A 20718-nucleotide genomic window follows, 5' to 3' on the forward strand; every position below is an offset into this window, starting at 1 on the left:
GGTCTTTCTAACATTTCCTTAGTGTTTTGTGATTTAAAATGTTCTTTTCTAGGTTATTAATATTTTCTTGCAAAGTATACAAACGTTGACCACTTTTACAGAAAATAAGATCCTTTGACTAAACTCACATTTAAATTTAGAAATGCCTACTTGTGGGCTAGCTACAAAGACGGCTCAGGAGTTAAGGCTCAAACTAAAAGGACGGAAATGACTGTTTTCAGGCTAAAAATGCGACCTTCATGTTTTCATGAATTAAAATATTTGAATTTGAGTGAATAATTATGAATTAAAATATTTGAATTTGAATGAGAGCACTGGCTCACATTGCTATACCTGCGCTACATTTTCACCCTTCTCAAAGTATTCGCAGTACTCTCTGAGGACGGGATCATTGAACTTAATCACAGTTCAGGAAGATGCACAATCAGTGAAAATGCCTTATTTAAGATCACAAATAGCAACTACATCAATATAGAAAACACTTGGAAACGATCGAACGTAAGCCACAGATTTTATCTGGGTGAAACACAAAACGTCAACAGTTTAGCATCAGGTCAAATAAAGTAAAAACAACTTAAGTTCCCAATGGTTTCTGAAAAACGGCTTGCTTAGAATCTCTAAGCAGCACTTAGCTTCCGGAAACAAGTACCTCCCCTAAACAGGGCTTTAAGGCCCGCGCTCCCTTCGCTCCGGCTGGAAGCTCCGCCCTCAGCCAGGGGACTCCGCCCAGTTCCGCCGAGACCCGCCCCTCCCCGCCCCAAACCCCGCCCAGTCCCGCCCAGCAGCTGCCTAGATCCTACTCTTCGCCACGAGTCTCCGCGCAACTCCGCCTAGCTTCCGCCCTCCACCGCTAGACTCCACCCCTCGACCCCTGCGCGGCGGGTTGCCAATACGCATGCGCGGTTGGCGTCACGTCCGGCGACAGGCCCCAATCTCCGGAAGGAGCGGCAGAATAGTGGCGGCGATTTCTGCGTCGAGCATTTGGAGTTTCTTCGCTGCTGAACGGGTAGACTAAACGGCGGCGACATGGTGGAGGTAAAGTAACGCTCGGGCACTCGGGAGTCGTTTGTCTTTGGAGCTTTGCCCACGGAAGTAGGATGAAAGTACTGGGAATCTGGGGAAGCGAACTGTAGCCAAAACTGGTGGTCTTGGGCTGTCGGGGTGGGAGGAAGGCCGATGACATCCCGAATCCGAGGTTCAGTCGGCGGGAAGCCTGAAGGAATCTTGCAGTCGGTGTGTTGTTGGCATCTGGCCCTTTCCTGGGAGGCGGGGCTTCTGATGCTCCCACCTTGGCTGGGATGCTAGTCCGTGCTGTCTTGTCAGTTTCACAGTTATTTCATCTCTACCCCATTAAAGCTTGCCGTGCTTGATTTTGTTTGTTCTTGCGTATCCCAAACGTTTCTTATTCCCACCCACTGCGTTCCAGATCCACTGCAGTCCTCCTAATCTAGCCCAACATCTTTTGCCTGGACGAATTCTATAGCTTCCAAGTGCTTACGATTAACGAACACATTGAAGGAATGTAGTTCAGTGCTGCTTTCTGTCCCAGTGTTAAATGTTGGTGATGGCAGAGGCCTAAACCCCACCGACCTTCGGAACCCACACTCCCGCAGCATTCACAACTGCTGCAGTTCTGAATTATATGAACGTCTTCGCAGTGGCATCTCCCAGAGCTTGCACTGTTTGAACCTCTATTCTTTGTAAGGCTGTCTCCCTCTCTGCTTACCTGTCACCAGAGAGAACCTTTCTTGATTATATCTAGCAATTCTTTTTTCCCCTCTGAGTCACCCCATCGAACCCTCCAAAATGTGGAATTATTTTGCTTATTTTTGTGTGTTGTCTCTTGAACTCTGACCAGACAGGAGCTTTCTCATCTTTGTTGTTGGCTGCTGTAGTTTGTCACAGTTACTGAGGAGTGTTAGCCTTTATGTATTTAGCATGTAAAGTGCGTAATGAATCTAATGTTGATTAGAGCGTATGGGTCTCTTCTAGCTAGATGTGTGATCTTGATTGTCTCTTTACAGGAGGTACAGAAGCATTCTGTGCACACACTAGTGTTCAGGTCATTGAAGAGGACCCATGACATGTTTGTGGCTGATAATGGAAAACCTGTGCCTTTGGATGAAGAGAGGTAAGTTCTATTCCTTTTCAGTTGCTAAAGTATTTTATATTGATAGAAGAGCGCAAAGTGACAGAGAGGAGGTGACTTTGAAAGGTCTTAAAAATGCAGACACAGGATACTTGGGCAGTAGCGAGTGTCTTTTCATCATAATACAAATAGCATTAACTCATTTTGCTTATTTTTGTGTGTTGTCTCTTGAGCTCTGGCCAGACAGACAATAACTCTTGTCTATTTTAAAAATCTAATTATAGTTTACAGATACCCAGTGTGATGATTTGAAAGAGAATGGCCTCCATAGTTTCATGTATTTAAATGCTTGGTCTCTGTTGGTGGAACTGTTTTGGAAGGGTTAGAGGAGGTGTGTCATTGGGGATAAGCTGTAAGATTTCAGAAACCTACACCATTCCCAGTTAGCTCCCCTATCTATTGCTCCTTTTCTCCCCCCCTCTTTCCTCCCTTACCTCCCTCCCTCCCCCAACAACCCCCACATCATGCTTGTGAATCAGACGTAAGCGCTCAGCTGCTGCTCCAATACCATGCTTGCCTGTCTGCTCTCATGCTCCCTACTCTGATGGTCAAGGACTCTAGCCTCTTAAACCATGACCCCCAAATTAATACTTTCTTCTCTAAATTACCTCAATTATGGTGTTTGCCACAGCAATAGAAAAGTAGCTAGTACCCAGTAATTAGGGGCATTCCTGTCACGTTATCGTATTTCTAGTGCATCACTTTGTGCATGCTTTTAGCTTCCTGCTCTCAGACTCTCGTTGTGCTGAAATTGTTCTTGGCCAGTATCTCTTCTCCCATCTGTGCTCCTTGGTACAGTGAAGACTTCTAAGTGGCATACTCTTGGTTCTCACCAATCCTAGTCTGGGATTGTGTTGTATGCAGTGCCTTTCTCTGTCCTTTGCTTTTTCTTTATAATCTACTTAATTCCCCTCATTTGCATTTATATTTAATTTTTAAGGTGGATTATCTTTTTAAGTAATATAAGTACATTTATCTTTAAAATGCAGAGCTAATTTAGTGCTTTCATTGGGTCTGACTTTTTAGATTACTAATAAAGGTGTCTATACAAATTTTACTATATTCAGACATTTAAAGGTTTTTTTTAAAAGATATATTAGTTTATGTATGTCTTTAATTTACTTGGACCCTTGAGACCTCATTGAAAAAGGTTTTGTGTTTATTCAGCTGCAAACTATGGTCCTGCTTTGGATTAAATGACTACTGTATGGTAGATTGTGAGGTAAAGTAAATACATATGGTATAGAAATACATTTTGAAATTTCATATTTGTTAAAATACTAGTTAACTTGAAAAACATCCTGGATCTGTGAGTTGGAATACAGTATCTCTTTCTGTACTTGTGTTCTGCTAACTGAATATTTTCATTGGTGATGTGTTTCTAATATTTAAGGATGCATTTCATGTTTATGATTTTTAAATAGTCACAAGCGGAAAATGGCAATCAAGCTTCGTAATGAGTATGGCCCTGTGCTGCATATGCCTACTTCAAAAGAGAATCTTAAGGAGAAGGGACCTCAAAACGCACCAGATTCATATCCTCATAAGCAGTATCCTGCCAATCAAGGTGAAAACCATGAGGTTTACAAGTGGAGTTTTAAAATAGAAAACGTTTCCTTAGTGCCTCACTGTGGGGGGACTGCTTATTTGTTGTTGCTATGGTGGAAGTTTTGATGAACTCATCGGAGTAGTAATTAAGATGCTTAGGTGATGACTTTTACTAGAAAGCAGAATGTATGATTATGGTTCTTAGGAGGTAGACAAGATTACAGTGGAGTCTACAGGGAAAAACTGAAGTTGATTCCTAACCTGTGGGGAGACCATCTGTGAGGTCTTTATTTTGGAAAGATGAAATTATAATGAACAAAGAGAATCTAATATTCCATGTGCAACTATTTACTGTGAAGAAAGCTAGAGTAGGTTGTCAGTTGGGGGGGGGGGGTCCTGTTCCCAGCATGGCTCGGTGGAAGCACATGATCTGCCTGTTAACAGTTTACAGGCAGAACCATCAACTCCCTGCCTTTCTGAGGCTTCTGTAGAGGTGGAACGGAAAACTTGAGTTAATATTTATAATACCTTTTAAAAGGCAGTACGTTAATAAAGGTAAATTCATTGGCAATGATTTTATTTATTTATTTATTTTTAGGACAAGATGTTGAATATTTGGTGACAGGTACACATCCATATCCACCAGGACCTGGTAGGTGACAGTAAGGTTGCACAGATGTGTAGACAGTGTGCCTTAGACAGTTGTGCAGGTACCTAAATGGAAGAGGATGTATGTGTGTGTGCATGTGTGTGTGTGCATGTGTGTGTGCATGCGTAGACAGGTTAGCACGAAGGAAGCAAGTATAATTAGATAGAGGGCAAAAAGCCTTTTATTTGTATAACACACAGGCATTGAGTACTTCTTATAGTAACTTAATTTACTCTTGGAAGTATTCTGTTAATGTTTGAGTGACTACTGTTTGCTATGAACGTACTGTCTGAATCAATAGGAAAATATCTTTATTGTCTTGGGTTGCTTTTGATACAAAGCTATATGTGTTCCGTCAAATTTGATCTGTGTATTAACCTGAAATTATTATAAGAAATTAAAAGCAACATCAAGCCGAATGTAATGAAGGTTGTTCTATACAGGTGTTGCCTTGACTGCTGATACTAAGATCCAAAGAATGCCAAGCGAGTCAGCCGCACAGTCCTTAGCTGTGGCGTTACCGTCTCAGACCAGGTATGCCTGGGAAGATTACATAGATTTTCAGCATTTGCAGGTTGTTGTTTTGGTTTGCTTTGTTTTCTTGTTAACATGTAAAATGTGGAATCCAGATGCTACCTGTCTACCTTTAAAAAGAAAACCTGTGTGTGGGGGTGGTTACAGTGGGTGGGGGTGGGGGTGGGTGTGAACCTCAGTGCTCATGTGTAAATAAAAAGACAGCTTCTGGGAATTGGTTCTCCTTCTACTGTAAGTTCAGGGATTGAACTCAGGCATATATAGCATGCCTTTACCCACACTACCATTTTAACACTCCCACCATTTTTTATTTAGGGTCTTTTACTGACCTGGAACTCAGCAAGTAGGCTTGGCTAGCTGGCCCTGGCCATGTGCCTGTTTTGTCTCCAATGCTAGGGTCACCAGCATGTGTCACCATGCTTTTTCTTTTTTTTCTTTTTTTTAAAACAAAGGTTCTGGGAATTGAACTCCTCCTGCTTAGAACAGCAAGCACTTAACTGACTGAGGTGGCTCACAGAATTCTTAAAAGAGAGTTTGTGCAGATTCCATAACTAGGGATGTGCTGAGTGGTTATTCTTGATCTCTGTTCTGCAGAGTTGATGCAAATCGGACTGCGCCTGCTGGAAGTGAATACCGACACCCAGGGGCTTCTGACCGTTCCCAGCCCACAGCAATGAATTCTGTAAGTCTCCTGGGTCAAAAAGTGGCAGATTTCTAGCTCTAGGAACATGATTCCTCTTTTATCTTAAGTCTTACATGGATACTGAAATCAGTACTGTCCTGGGATCTGTTAATAAAAATAGCAGCCTGGGTTAGTCCTTAGCATTTCATAGCCCTAAACACATGGTTTTGGTAAGTTGCTATTTTTTTTAGATTCCCACAATATAAATAGTGGGTTTGTAAATGACGATACTGTGATCATGGTAGTTGCTATTCACTCTCAGAAGAACAAGGGATGGGGCTGGGAAACAGTTCAGTCAGTTAAGAGCACACACTGCAAGCACAAGGACCAGAGGTCAATCCCCAGCACCACAGAGAGGCTGTGTGTGGCTGTGTGTAACTCCAGCAGTGATGGCGCGGGGCAGTCAAAGTAGGTGTGGCAAGGTTCTCTGGAACCTTGGCCAGAGAACAGTGGCCAGCCAGCTCAGCTGGAAAGGGAAATCCTTAGCTTCAGGCTCACTGAATCCCTTTGTTAAAGAGTCAAGAGTGGTGATGGAACAGAACACCTGACATTTTCTGACCTGCACATGCACACACAAAATAGTTTTAAGGAAATCATCTTTATAGTACTGGGATATTTTTCATCTTGAGCAGGGCCTGTCTCTAGGTTCTTATGTTGCTTTTATTGCTGCCAGTGAATTGGTTTATTTCTTTAAGCTACTTTTCCTTACTACAGTTAAGAGGAAAATGCCACACTAGTAATAGCATCCAGCACACACAGAGACGGACACACACACTGCAGGGAGTGTTATCTGAACCTTGTGTGGGGTGGGTTCATGTTGCTTTGGGCGTGCACTGATGTCTGGTTGGGTTGGTGTATGGTTGCAGTTGAGCGCTACCTCTGTGCAGCCCCTTGAATGAGCCCTGGCTTTACTTGCGTAGGGATGGAGCTCATTTGGCCGTCAGACCCCACACCACATTTCAGAGCAGATCTCTGTTTAGGCTTTCTGCTCCCTTAGGATAGAATTTAAGTTTCTTGAGGATTAGGGTCTCATGTAGCCTTCACTCTTGTATCTGAGCTAACCTTGAACTGACCTCCACCTCCTGATTGCTCAAATTGCAGGCTGGAGATAAACCCAGATCTTCACGGATGCTAGGCAAGCAGTCTACCAACTAAGCCACATGCGCTGGCCCGGTTAACACCTGCTAAGGGTAGAATTTCATAGGTTTCAGTGTAGTTTTGAATTAATGAAGTGATGTTAATGGTAGATTCTTTAGTTGAGCATTCTTTATTTAAAGTGCTTAGGACTACAAGTGTTTTAGATTAGATTTTAGGGTTTTTTGCACGGAATATTGATATACACATTTTTAAATTAATTGCATGTCTTCTTTGACATTTCATACATGTAAAAAGTGTGTTCTGGTTGCTCTTACCTCCCACCCTCAGTCTTCCCTCCCTTCTACAAATCCCTTTTCCATTTCTAGGTTTGTTTTGTTTTGTTTAGTGGCCCATTTGGTCTAACCAGGCTGTGAATAGACTATGGGCTTAGGACTAGCCATTTGAGGGTCAGCCCCATGTTCCCCTCCCCATCCACACCCTAGTTGATGGGGTTAGTCTTGTGTAGGCCTAGTGCAGGTTCCTGCAGCACCTGTGAGTTCAAGATTTCACTTGTGTTAGGCTCAAAAACGGCATCTGTCTGTCGTTTGTCCTTCCACTTTGTCTTCCACAGTGCTCGCTGAGCCTTAGAGGAGCTGCTGTGGACGTGTGGTCAGTGCTGAGCACCCAACTGTTGCCTGTGTTCTGCACTTAGACAGCCATGGGTCTCTGCGTTTGTGACTGTGACCTCCAAAGACATCCCACTCATTACTTCCAGCACTAGCATTGGTCTATGGGTATAGAGATAGATAGTTAGAAGACTTCTAGCCATATGTTTTCACCCACGCTTATAGTGCCATGTATGGCTTCCCTCCTGTGGTGCAGGCCTAAAATCAAAGCACAGAGCAGTTAAATACTCCTATGACAGTAGTACCACTATTGTATAATGGGTACATCCCACCTGACTAGTTAGTATTGAAGTTCATAGAGGTTGAAGCTGGGTAGGCCCATTGATGCCTTTTCTCCACTGAGAGCTCCTGTCTCATCTTCCAGCTGTGAAAGCTGGCTAGCACGGTGAGTTTCCATTTCTGTTCCAGCTCTTTCTCTGTCTTGCAACCCAGGTGTGCGGCGTCCTCAGCAGTAGGGTCTTAACATCGAGTTCTGGTCATACTCACTCTTGTGCACTATCGGTCTGAAATCTAGATTAGGCATGGCTTTTGAAGCATTTGGAAGTTTAAATTTTTGGGTTAAGGATGCTCAGCTTGTATCAGCTACTAGATATTTTAAAATAGTGTTTAATTATTGTGTTAGAAGGATGAGAGATAAACGGAGGTTATCAAGTTTTTGCCTAAAGTTGGCCAGCTAGTTGGGTTTTGAACTCCAGAACTCAGAGTGCAGTACCCGTCTACTTGGGTGTTTTTTTTAATTTCTTTTTCTTTTTAATTTTTATTAACATTTATTTACATTTCAAAAGTTTCCCCCTTTCCCAGTACTGCTTCCCGAGTTTTTACCCCCCTCTCCCACTTCTGAGAGGGTGCTCCCCTCCAGCAGCATCCCTCCTCCTGGGGCATCTAGCTTCCACAGGAATAAGGACATCCTCTCCCACTGAGGCCAGACAAGGCAGTACTCTGTTTCACATGTGCCTGGAGCCACCTAGCCACCCATGTATGCTCCTTGCCTTTTGGCCTAGTCTCTGGGAGCTCTGAGGGGTCCAGGTTAGAGGACACTGTTGTTCTTCCTATGGGGTTGCCATCCCCTGCAGCTCCTTAGTCCTTCCTCTAACTCTTCCATATTGACCCCCGCCTGTAGTCCAATGGTTGGCTCTAGTGTCTACATGTGTCTCAGTCAGTCGCTGGTAGATCCTCTAGGAGGACAGCCATGCCAGGCTCCCGTCTGCAAGTAAAACATGGCTTTAGCAATAGTGTCAGGGTTTGGTGCCTGGACATGGGATGGATCCCAAGTTGTGCCAGTCACTGGGTGGCCTTTCTTTCAGTCTGCTCCATTTTTGTCCCTTCATATTTTTTAGACAGGAACAATTCTGTGTTAAAAATTTTGAAGATGGGTGGGTGGCCCACTGTCTTTACTGCGGGTCATGTCTATCTACAGAAGGTGGTCTCATTAGGTTCCATCTCCCCCTCTTGAGCATTTCGGCCGGTGTCATCCCCGTTGAGTTCTAGTAGCCTCTTACATCCCAGGTCTCCTGGGCTTTTTAGAGGCTCTTCCCACCCTCCACCCCACTGCTGCGTCTTTCAGTTCATTCTTGTGGCCCTCGGGGCTTCTCTCCTGTTCCCCCCACACCTGATTTTGCCCCACCCCCTTTTCTCCTCCCGTCCCTTTCCCACCCAGGTCCCTCTCCCTTCCTCTGTCTCTCATGATTATTTTGTTTCCCTTCAAAGTGGGTTTCAGGTATCCACACGTGGACCTTCCTTCTCCTTAAGCTTCTGTGAGTTATTTCATGAGTACTCTGAACTTTTTTGTAAATATCCACTTATCAGTGAATATATCATGCATGTCCATTTGGGTCTGGGTTACCTCACTCAGGATGATATTTTGTAGTTCCCTCCATTTGCCTGCAAAAATTCATGATGTTCTCATTTTTAGTAGCTGAATAATATTCCATTGTGTAATGAACCACATTTTCTGTATCCATTCCTCTGTTGAAGGGCATCTGGGTTCTTTCCAGCTTCTGGCTATTATAAATAAGGCTGCTATGAACATAGTGGAGCACGTGTCTTTTTTATATGTTGGGGCATCTTTTGGGTATATGCCCAAGAGGGGTATAGCTGGGTCCTCAGGTAGAACTATTTCCAGTTTTCTGAGGAACCTCCAGACTGATTTCCAGAATGGTTGTACCAGTCTGCAGTCCCACCAGCTCTGAAGGAGTGCGCTCTTTCTCCACATCCTTGCCAACATGTTCTGTCACCTGAGATTTTGATCTAAGCCATTCTGACTGGTGTGAGGTGGAATCTCAGGATTGTTTTGATTTTCATTTCCCTGTTGACTAAGGATGTTAAACATTTCTTTAGGTACTTCTTAGCCATTTGAGATTCTTCAGTTGAGAATTCTCTCCGAACATAAAGAGTTCTGATGAAGCATTACATTTCTTTTTTTAAGTTAAAAGGTATTTTAGCTGTCTTCCTCTCCAGTTAATAAAAAAAAAAAAAAGCCATTCATAAATCCTCCTTCAATTTGTATCTTTGAATTAGTGGGTTGAATCCTTCAGTGTGATAGCTGTAATAGTTGTGTCATCTGCCTGTATCTCTAGATGATTATGGAGACCAGCAATACCAAGAACTCTGCATTAATGGCTAAAAAAGCCCCTACAATGCCCAAACCCCAGTGGCACCCACCGTGGAAACTCTACAGGGTAAGTGGGTCTGTGTTTCCATCAGCCAGGAGTGGGGGTGAGAGCTTCAGTGTGGACTGTGCTGGGGTGTCAGGATACGGTGGAAGGCAGCACACATGCGGAGAGCAGGTAACTGAGTTCCTGCTGTGGCCGTGAAGGAGACATTTCTTAGAAAGATGCTTCCTTGGTCAGTGGTCCTTCAGCAGTAATAAATTATACAATGACTCAAGATACATCAGATCAAAATAGACAGGAAATGGATGGCCTGCATGGTTGTTTCCCATGTACCATCCATCCTGCTGTGTGGGGCTGATGGATTTTAGTAGATAGAGATCTGAGTACTCACTGCGTGATCATGATGTCACCTTATCCCTGTCCTACTATAGTTATACACGCTTCCCCTCCTGGCAACCGCTCATCTGTATTCTGTTAGTACACCTGCATGTCTTTGGTCTTAACTTCGCCATGACATGCAAAGTGGACAGCAGATGTTTCTGGAGAGTGGTGTCCTTCCCTTTCTGATTTTGAGATAAAGTGCATCCCTTTTTCCTGGTTAGTAGTATTCCATCGTATAGCTGCACCACACTTTCAGTATTCATTCACTCATTGAAGGTGATGTTTCTCACTCTAAAATATAATCCTCAAACTACAACTGTTTTTGAAGATGATGGTTCAAGTCCAGGTTGTGGTTAAAATTGAGTGCATTTTAGATAATGTATGGATCAATCTAACCACCTCACTTTTCGTTACACAGGTTATCAGTGGGCATCTTGGCTGGGTTCGGTGTATTGCTGTGGAACCTGGAAATCAGTGGTTCGTTACTGGATCTGCTGACAGAACTATAAAGGTAATAAAGAGAATGTTGGGTGTCTTTCATAAGTTACTCCCTAGAGCAGTATTGTTGATGCAGGAAAATTTACCATCAATACTAGTAACGATACGTGTTTGCATAGTGGCATTCAAACTTGTTTTGTAAGCATGTTAACTGCCTACTGTTGGTTCTGTGTAACTTACAGAAGTATGTTTTCTGTGATGACAGGATGAAAGCATAGTTCTCTGTAGAAGTGTGGTGGAAAGTTCTCTGAGAGCCAGACTGGTACTGCAGTTAGAGCGTCAGGTGGACTGGGTTTAGAAAGTTGGTGTTGATGTGCCAGTGTATCTACTGTTAACCCTTTATCGGTGTGTACATGGATGTACTGCTTAAGAATCAGCTTTTAAATTGCTTTAGGTCTCACTGTGACTGTAGCCGGACTGACCTTGCCGAATAGACCAGGCTAATGTTAAGTCCACAGAGACCCACCTGGCTCTGGAGTGCTGGGGTTAAAGGCAGTGTGCACCACCATGCCTGGGAGAAATCCCTAGTTTATTTTGAATCTTGTTTTTCTCACCCAGCATCATCTTGAAGGCCTATTATGAAAAGTTCAGTATTTTACATGAGTAGAATGTGCAGATAATTCTGTAACTTGTTCCCTATTGTTCAACGTCAAAGTTTTTAGTTTGATGGTTTTTCCTTGTGATAGCCCGCATTTGTTTAGACTGCTCTTTGTGTATTGTGTGTTGTAGTTTGATAGACCCTCATAACTACAAGGTTAGGACAAAAGTCTGAGCTGGTACAGGGAGCGCAGCTTTATCTCCAAAGTAGGTGAGCTGATGCTTGATCTGTTGTCGTGTAGCACTTCAGACAAGTGCAGGGATGTGACCACTGGAAACAGACAGAGGTCTGATTTTAAGCAGACATGCAGACATGTAGTGAGGTTAACATTTTTGTCCTTGGTATTTTCTGGATTAAGTTGCCATTCTCTCTGGTACAGTTAATGATGCTTTGTCGGTATTTTTTTGTTCTTTTATGAATTGGGAACAGTAACCTTGCCATATTCTGCAAATATTTACCCAGCTTCAATGTGCCTTTTCCCCTGCTTTTATTTGGAGAGGGATCATTTTAAAGAGACTTGATTTCCCCTGTATACATTTATTGTTATGTCAGTGTATTATGTTGGTGGGGGAAGTAACCAGGATAAAGCAGAACAATTACTTGATTTCAGATTTGGGACTTGGCCAGTGGCAAATTAAAGCTGTCATTGACTGGCCACATCAGCACAGTACGCGGTGTGATTGTGAGCACGAGGAGCCCTTACTTGTTCTCTTGTGGAGAAGACAAACAAGTGAAGTGTTGGGATCTTGAATATAACAAGGTAAGCCTGGAGCCATCGAGCTTGTTTTTATTCACTGCCGGCCCTTTGAGGGCTATGTTAGCTCTTTGCCTTGGCACTGCATCTCCGGGCCGCACTGTTGATGTTTCTGATGCTAGAAATTGTAACTTTTCCACTTTTATTTTTAGGTTATACGGCACTATCATGGCCATCTAAGTGCAGTGTATGGTCTGGATTTGCATCCAACAATCGATGTCCTGGTCACTTGTAGTCGAGATTCTACTGCTCGGGTAAATGAAATGTGGTTGTGTGGTTTTTTTAGGTGTCCTGTATCTTCTCATATTCAAACTTGGTATTAGTGGGTTTTTGTTTTGTTTTATGTTTTTAGGAGAACAGGTTCTTGACTTATCACTCACCTGGTCCCTTGGGATTCGTGACTTCTTCGTTTGCTATCGCTCTTCAGTTCGGTGTTTACTGTCGTTAATGTCCTGAATCATGTTGACATAATGACAGCCTCATAGTCTCAGCTGGTGGTTCTCAACCTGGGGTGTGATCCCTTTAGGGTTAGAATAACCCTTTCACAGGGGTCACCTAAGACCATGAGAAAACACAGATATTTATGCTCTGCTTCCTAACAGTAGCAGAATTGCAGTTATGAAGTAACAATGAAAATAACTTTATGGTTGGAGTCTCTGCAATGTGAGAAACTGTGTTAAAGGTTTGCAGCACTAGAAAGCTTGAGAACCACTGGTCTAGACTCTCACGGTGGTTTCCTGTTAGCTGTTTAATTCTCTAGTCCCATCTGGGACCAAGCTGATAGATGAATGTCCTGATCTTTCTGCCTTGGCCACTGTATCCCCATAGCACATGGGTCATTGTCCTCCATTTGCGCATTTCCTTCACGATGTTCAGACACACTGGTTTGGCAAGCTTAGAGCTTTGAGATCCGAATGCCTGTTCTTTTTCATATCATGTTGATTTTACTTTTACAGATCTGGGATGTGAGAACTAAAGCCAGTGTGCACACTTTGTCTGGACACACAAATGCAGTTGCTACCGTGAGATGCCAAGCTGCAGAGCCACAAATTATTACTGGTACGATCTGCTTCTCCACCCACTGCCATACCAGAAGCATCGCGCGCCATTCTGCAGCCGCCGTGAGCTCCCCCACCTCCGACTTATGCTCTAGTTTCTCTTTGTATCTTAATCATGGGTGTTTGAAATGCAGGCTTGCATGATGTTTTCTAAGATTCTTTTTATTTGCTTTGCTTTTTTATATTTTTTACCTTGTGCTTTTTATGTATTATAGGATATGTTAGGCATTGTTAATGCTGTTTAGAAAACTGCTATAAAATACAGTCAAGTGTCATTCTAGAACCCCATGTCCATCGTTTTAGTTTGAATCTTACTTGAATGACAGTGGATCTTTACTTCGACTGGAAGTTAATTCTTCAGTTGGTTTGTTTTGTTAACTAGAAATATTAAGATAGAAAGACTCATTTTGTTTCCTTCCCTGCCACTGGAGTTTAAAATTGCATGTTGGTTTTTATTTGCTATTTATAGGGTTTTTAGACTTGTATGCTTTGCCTGCATATATGTGGTGCATATATGTGGTGCCCACAGAGGTCAGAAGGAAGGGTCGGAGTCGCTGGAGCTGCAGTTACAGATGGTTCTCCTCACTGTATGGTGCTGGAATCTAACCTAGGCCTGCAGGAAGAGAAGGCAGGGCTCTTAGCCACTCTTTAGAGCCTCAGGCAAAAAGTTGCAAAGAACCAAATATAAAGTAACTGTAGTTTTAGGACTTTGAGGAAATTATTTACAGTGGTAGGACTTTCACTTAGTGTATAGATATATACAGACGAATTCTTTGTGTTTTGTTGTGTTTTAACTTGGGGATTCTGTCTGGGTGCCTTTATTACAGGAAGTCACGATACCACAATACGATTATGGGATCTGGTGGCTGGAAAGACACGAGTCACATTGACGAATCATAAGAAGTCAGTCAGGGCTGTGGTCTTACATCCGCTACAGTAAGTGTGTTGTGCTGATTAGCTTTTCTTTGTCTGTGTCTTAGTGAAACTCTAGCACCAGGAGGGGCTGTTTTCACACCTTCTGCCAGTGCTCCTTGCGGACAGACTTTCATCCCATCTGTTGCTCTCTTGCCTCACGTTCTATCTGGAATGAAGGGCATGGCCCCTCTACCTGTGACAAATAAGGCCAAGTCACAGTTAAAGCTGCATGTCAGAGTAGGCATGTCAGAGTAGTGTCTGGGTGTGTTCAGGACATACAGGGCACTGAACCTCCTTTACCTGTCTTAGATTGTTTCACATATGGTGTCCTGGCAGACAGACAGAAGAGTTAGATTCCTAAGGGAGAAATCAGTGTGCGGGAGGAAATGGAGGAAGAGCCATCAGCCCAGCGGTCATAGTTAGCAGAGAAGGCGGGTCACACTGACGTCAGTACATCACTCCTGATGCTCAGCTCCTCCCTCTGCCGCTCCCCTCTCCTTCCCTTTCTTGTCCCCTTTCCTTCCTCTTTCTCTTGCCATCCCTCTCGTTCCTTCTTTCCCTTTCTTCAAGATTTTTTTTTGCCCAGTGTTTGTGTGCATTGGTTGTTAGTGTAGCAGTGTGCCCAGTGTTTGTGTGCATTGGTTGTTAGTGTAGCAGTGTGCCCAGTGTGTGTGTGCATTGGTTGTTAGTGTAGCAGTGTGCCCAGTGAGTGTGTGCATTGGTTGTTAGTGTAGCAGTGTGCCCAGTGAGTGTGTGCATTGGTTGTTAGTGTAGCAGTGTGCCCAGTGAGTGTGTGCATTGGTTGTTAGTGTAGCAGTGTGCCCAGTGAGTGTGTGCATTGGTTGTTAGTGTAGCAGTGTGCCCAGTGAGTGTGTGCATTGGTTGTTAGTGTAGCAGTGTGCCCAGTGTGTGTGTGCATTGGTTGTTTAGTGTAGCAGTGTGCCCAGTGAGTGTGTGCATTGGTTGTTAGTGTAGCAGTGTGCCCAGTGTGTGTGCATTGGTTGTTAGTGTAGCAGTGTGCCCAGTGTGTGTGTGCATTGGTTGTTAGTGTAGCAGTGTGCCCAGTGTGTGTGTGCATTGGTTGTTAGTGTAGCAGTGTGCCCAGTGAGTGTGTGCATTGGTTGTTAGTGTAGCAGTGTGCCCAGTGAGTGTGTGCATTGGTTGTTAGTGTAGCAGTGTGCCCAGTGTGTGTGTGCATTGGTTGTTTAGTGTAGCACACTGAAGAAACCAAAACTTCGCTCTGGGATGTCCGTGTATTTCAGCAGTCGGACAAGGCTGGTGGCACTTGGAATGAATACAGTGATGATTTTGTACTGTGATGAACAGGAACATTTTACTGAGGCTGTCGGGACCAGTGAGCACACAGGGATTTTTAAAGCTGCGAGTTTCTTTGATGCACTGTACTCCCCATTAAGTCTTGTCAATCTTTGTTCCAGTTACACATTTGCATCTGGTTCTCCAGATAACATAAAGCAGTGGAAATTCCCTGACGGAGGCTTCATTCAGAATCTCTCTGGGCACAATGCAATTATTAACACGCTGGCAGTCAATACGGATGGAGTACTTGTATCTGGAGGTAACACAAGGTTTTCATGGTGTTTCGTTTGCCCTTCTGTTGTCGTGAGTGAGTTAGGGTAGTCTCTACAGCATCACACTATGTTGTAGTGCACTCTCCTGATCCACGGTAGCCTGTTGCATTGTTTAGACATCTTTGCATTCCCATGTGATAAAGGTAGGGACTTATGCTAGTAACTGCCCGAAGTGTAGTTGGATTTTAAATGTTATGGTTCCTTTCCAGGTCTATAATTCTGAATTAAACACAAATGAAAGTAGACAAAACCATATTAGGGAATTTGAGTGTGTGTGTGTGTTCCACATCCTTGTGTTGCCGATGTGAAGTTTATATCATGGGCCATGAGCTGTGGAAGGGATAGAAATATAACTACGTGTTCCTTTACAGCTGACAATGGCACTATGCACCTTTGGGACTGGAGAACTGGCTATAATTTTCAGCGCGTTCATGCTGCTGTACAGCCTGGGTCTTTGGACAGTGAATCAGGAATATTCGCTTGTGCTTTTGATCGGTCAGAAAGTCGGTTACTAACAGCTGAAGCTGATAAAACCATTAAAGTTTACAGAGAGGATGAGACTGCGGTAAGTTCTTAGTTTCCATATCTATCTATCCATGTGTCCGTCCATCCATCTGTCCATCCATCCATCCACCTACCTACCTACCTATCTTCCTATCTTCCTTTTTAGTTTAATTTAATTTATGTTTTATATTTAGAGACACGGTATCACATGGTATCCCTTTCTAGCCTAGAATTCACTTTGTAGCTTAAGTTGACCTTAAACTTGAAGCTGTCTTCTTGCCTCTGCCTCCCAGAAGCTGAGGTTATTGGCATGAGCCACCACACCCACCTTTGACGTGCATTTTAAAGTAAAACAACTGCATGCCAATTGGCAAGGACTGCTCATTCGATTACAGAAAGAAAGGGACTCACTCGAGTACTTTGGGGTTCCTCACCTGGATAGTGATCTTGGGACTTCTGTGTGGTTTCATTGATGCAGAAACATCAGTATAAAAGCATTACTTTTTAAGTCCAGTTCTTCCTCAATACAGTTACCGGAAAGGAAAATGATACATGAATCATGGTAAACAGTAGACTGCTGTGGAAACAAGATGTAGAATTACAGTGGTGGTATTGCTATAATATCTAAATGGAAATCTGACGTTAGGTGAAAATCCAACCCAGCATGTGGTAAACCATTTATCCCTTGTTAACCTTGGATAGTGCCAGGAGTTTGTCAGCTGTTTCTAAAATTCTTCCAGATCTCCTAAACACATCCTGCCGATGAATACTGTGACTTAGCAGAGACAGGTCTTTTTGTTGAAAGGAAACAAACTAATAAAATAACACTTTGTTTACTGTTCTGTTTTCAGACAGAAGAAACTCACCCAGTCAGCTGGAAACCAGAAATTATCAAGAGAAAGAGATTTTAGTGTCCTCATGGCTGTCCTGTTCATAGCTTGGTGTTGCTGAGGATGTCCAGTCATTCATGGATGCTCACTTGCAGAAAACATGGCTGCTTTGTATTTTACAATAAACTGCTCCCCATGTCCCTCACCTGTGTTTGATTTCTAAAATAAACAGTTTATAGTTTTAGTAGTAAAATGTAAATATAAAGAACTCAGGCTTATTGAGCCTTGCTGATTCTAACACCATGTTGGCAGGGATGGATGCGCGCGCGCGCGCGCGTGTGTGTGTGTGTGTGTGTGTGTGTGTGTGTTTCACCTAGATGTACATCTGTATACAATGTGTGTGCCTGGTGCCCATGAAAACCAGAAGAAGGTGTCAGATCCCTGAAAACAGAGTTACAGATAGTTGTGAGCCACAATGTAGGTGCTGGGGATGGAACCTGGGTCCTCTAGAAGAGCAGTCAATGTCCTTAACCATTTCTGAAACCCCTATTTTGATAATTCTGTTAGAAAAATCCTAATGGATGTTTGAGAGGAAATTTTTTTAGGCAGTTCTTTGAAAATTTAAGACAATGGCTGATAATTTGGGATTAAAGGATTGAAGTTCTTTCTGGGCATGGTAGTGATAGGTACATGCTTTTAATCCCAGCACTAATGAAGCAGAAGCAGGTAGTTCTCTGTTAGTTCGAGATAGCATAGTCTGTGTAGTGAGTTCCAGGTTAGCTTGAGCTACCTAGACACGTGGTGGTCGGGATGGTGGTGGTAGAGGTGGTGATTGAGCTTTTAGTCTGACTTACTCCGAAAGGTTTATCTGTTCTACCACGTTTTCAATGTGTTCTGGTCCAGAAAAGATAGAAGTATGCATTCTCTGAGGCTTGCAGCCTTAGCTTGCTGGGAAAATGCTGAAACCAGGTCAGTGGTTCTGGGGGAACTCAGAGGCATAGCTGTTGATAATTCTTGGGTGGCATGAGGACATTTTCTAGCAAGAAGCATGTGAACTGACCTTAAAGTGAGCCTATTTGGTTAGGTTGGTTTGTTGGCCATAGTGCAGATCAAACCAGGGCCTCACAAGAGCTGAGCAAATGTGCTACAAGTGTATTCCACCAGTCCCTAGCAAGGGTGCTTTCTAACATAAGAAACTGGAGGACTGGACTCTGTGTGGGAACATGGGTGATGTGTTTTCCAGGAATCTCCAGCAGATGCTGATACGTCTTCAGGGAAGGCTGAGTGTTGTGTGGGTTTTGTTCTGCAATAGTTAGATACTAGTAAAGAAGCAGAGAAGACAACTGATAGGATTAGTGCTGTTGGAACTTGTCACAAAGTCTGCAGCCTTGTGAGGATTTTCCAGAAAAGGGCTCAAGTTTCTAATGGCTGTGCCTCTTGGTAGATGAGTTTCAGATCTTACTCCTTTTGGATCCCAGCTCCAAGCTTCATGACTGATCAGAAGATCCCAAGTTGATTCGCACTGAGATAGAGTCTCAGGCGCATGCTGCAGTTGGGGTGAAATCCCTTCAGCCTTTCCAAGGACAGTTTTCCATGGCTGACGGAAGCTCTGTGAATCCTTTGTCCTGCTACATTTCTAGGAAACAGCTTTCCGGGAGTAACCTGACACATACAGTCACAGTGCACGGCATATTTACTCTTTAATCCTGAAAACTAACCCAAATGTCCTGTCCATACAGGGCTCATTTATTTAATGGATTGTGACATTTCAACATTTCCTAGTACTCTCTGAAAGGAAACACTAGATTACTAGGGCAAGGTTACCAAATATGGCTTATGTAAAATGTACAAGTGTCTTTGCAAACTAGTAGATACTCAGTTAATGAAGTCGCATTGCATTGATAACAGTGGCTTTGTGAGCTGAGGTAGTAGGATTATGTGAGAACATTCAGTCTGCTTTATATATTTTTATTTTCAACTTTCTTACGTATCCTTCAATCAGTAATTTAAAAAATACCCTAGAGCCTCATTTTACACAGAAGCATTTTCTCAATTGCAGTTCTCTCCTTTCAGATAATTCTTGTGTTAATTTGACATAAAACTAGCCCGCACAGTCCCCAAAGGACATACAAGGAGATAGATAAGTCCCTACCATCTTACCTTGTAAAGCTTCACCTCATATGTTGAATCCAGGTATCAACTGAAGGGGCATTTTTTTCTTTTTTTTTTATTTTTTCCCCGGAGCTGGGGACCGAACCCAGGGCCTTGCGCTTGCTAGGCAAGCGTTCTACCACTGAGCTAAATCCCCAACCCCGGGGCATTTTTTAAAAAGTGTACCTTATGCTGTCCTGCATTATGTAGCAAATGTCTTCACAAACATTTGTTATACATGATCGTGCACCTTACAAAGGTTCAGCAATGGCTGTCACAAGCTGGGAGGTAGAATGGGGGGAGGGGGTAACTGAAGAAGTACTGCCACATCAGGATTCGGTCTTCCACATAAAACACAAATTATCTGCTTAATTATTTTTGTCTGCTGGTTTGTTTTTCAAGACATGGTTTCTCTGTGCAGCCCTGACTGTCCTAGAACTAGGCTGGCCTTGAGCTCAGAGAGCTGCCTGCTTCTGCTTCCCAAGTGCTGGGATTAAACCACTGCCACCATCCAGCTGCTGAATAACTTCTTAGGGTTCGACTTTTTGCACAAGACACTGTAAAATGCATTCATTATTTATTGCAAAATTGTATTGTGTTTTTGATGCTTCATTTTGATTTTCAACTTGATTGGTTCTGCAGACAACTAGCAGACATGGCTCTGTATGGGTCTGTGGGGGGCATTTCCAAGATTAACAGGATTGAGTGGGTCACACACCTTTTAGGGGCAGCCCAGATCTAAAGAGGTCTAAGGAGGAGCAGTGCTAGTTTTTGCCTGCCCATTTTAGAAATTCCTGTTTTAGTATTCGGTTGATACTCCTTGCAGGTGGGTGCTGCTGCTGCTGCTGCTGCTGCTGCTGCTGCTGCTGCTGCTGCTGCTGCTGCTGCAGATTTTTTATTGTTTGTTTGTTTTTTTGTTTATTTATTTTGCTGACCCAGGGACTCAGATTCCTTGGCTTTCCAGTGTAGATTCAGGATCCATAGCTCTTCAGGAATCCTCCATGCTTCATCACCAGATTGGGAGCTCTGAGGTATCCAACCTCATGGGCCAAGGCTCCTTAACATACAAACAGCTGTTATTGGACTTCCCAGTCCCTGCGGTGTAAGCCAGTCTAGTAAATCTTTGTGGTATTTGTTCACTCCACTGGCTGTTTCTCTAGAGACCCATCATAGAGACAGATGTTCTGCATTCTACTCGCTTAATCTTAATGTACTCGGAATAGGAACTGCTACCAGTGTTCCACTCCAAAAAGGAAAGAGAAAGGCTTATTTAGAGGAGAGGAAGGAGGGAAGAGAGGGAGAGGAGAAGAGGGAGGGAGGGAGTAAGAGGGAGGGAGAGAGAAGGAAGGAGGAAGAGAGGGAGAGACAGAGACAGAGAGACCTATGTAGGGTCCTGGGTAGGTCTGTTTTTGTCAAATTCTCAGTCATCAGTCACATCACAGAGCAGAGTATAAAAGGGTGGGTTTGGGACAGACAGAATCTAAACAGGCCACATTCTTTCCT

At 43.4% G+C, this 20718-nt stretch overlaps 1 protein-coding gene across 1 annotated transcript; it reads left to right on the forward strand.

The window, feature by feature from the left end:
• Positions 1-933: 933 nt before the first annotated feature.
• On the forward strand, positions 934-17265 carry Plrg1 (pleiotropic regulator 1). The gene is made up of 15 exons (NM_021757.2): positions 934-1035; positions 2025-2131; positions 3574-3716; positions 4296-4349; positions 4790-4880; positions 5475-5562; positions 9902-10003; positions 10737-10829; positions 12025-12174; positions 12321-12422; positions 13125-13227; positions 14054-14162; positions 15578-15717; positions 16102-16295; positions 17086-17265. The coding sequence occupies exons 1-15, from the start codon at positions 1027-1029 to the stop codon at positions 17143-17145; spliced, it is 1545 nt and encodes a 514-aa protein (NP_068525.1). The 5' UTR covers positions 934-1026; the 3' UTR covers positions 17146-17265.
• The last annotated feature ends 3453 nt before the right edge of the window (positions 17266-20718 follow it).

This window comes from Rattus norvegicus, chromosome 2 (genome assembly GCF_036323735.1).
Source record: "Rattus norvegicus strain BN/NHsdMcwi chromosome 2, GRCr8, whole genome shotgun sequence".
Taxonomy (NCBI): Eukaryota; Metazoa; Chordata; class Mammalia; order Rodentia; family Muridae; genus Rattus; species Rattus norvegicus.

Excerpts from the sequence above, each read along its gene's own strand:
- Plrg1 (NM_021757.2), top strand. Across the intron at positions 12,175-12,320 it reads GGGATCTTGAATATAACAAG|GTTATACGGCACTATCATGG; the intron begins GTAAGCCTGGAG and ends TTTTATTTTTAG. Across the intron at positions 15,718-16,101 it reads TGGAGTACTTGTATCTGGAG|CTGACAATGGCACTATGCAC; the intron begins GTAACACAAGGT and ends GTTCCTTTACAG.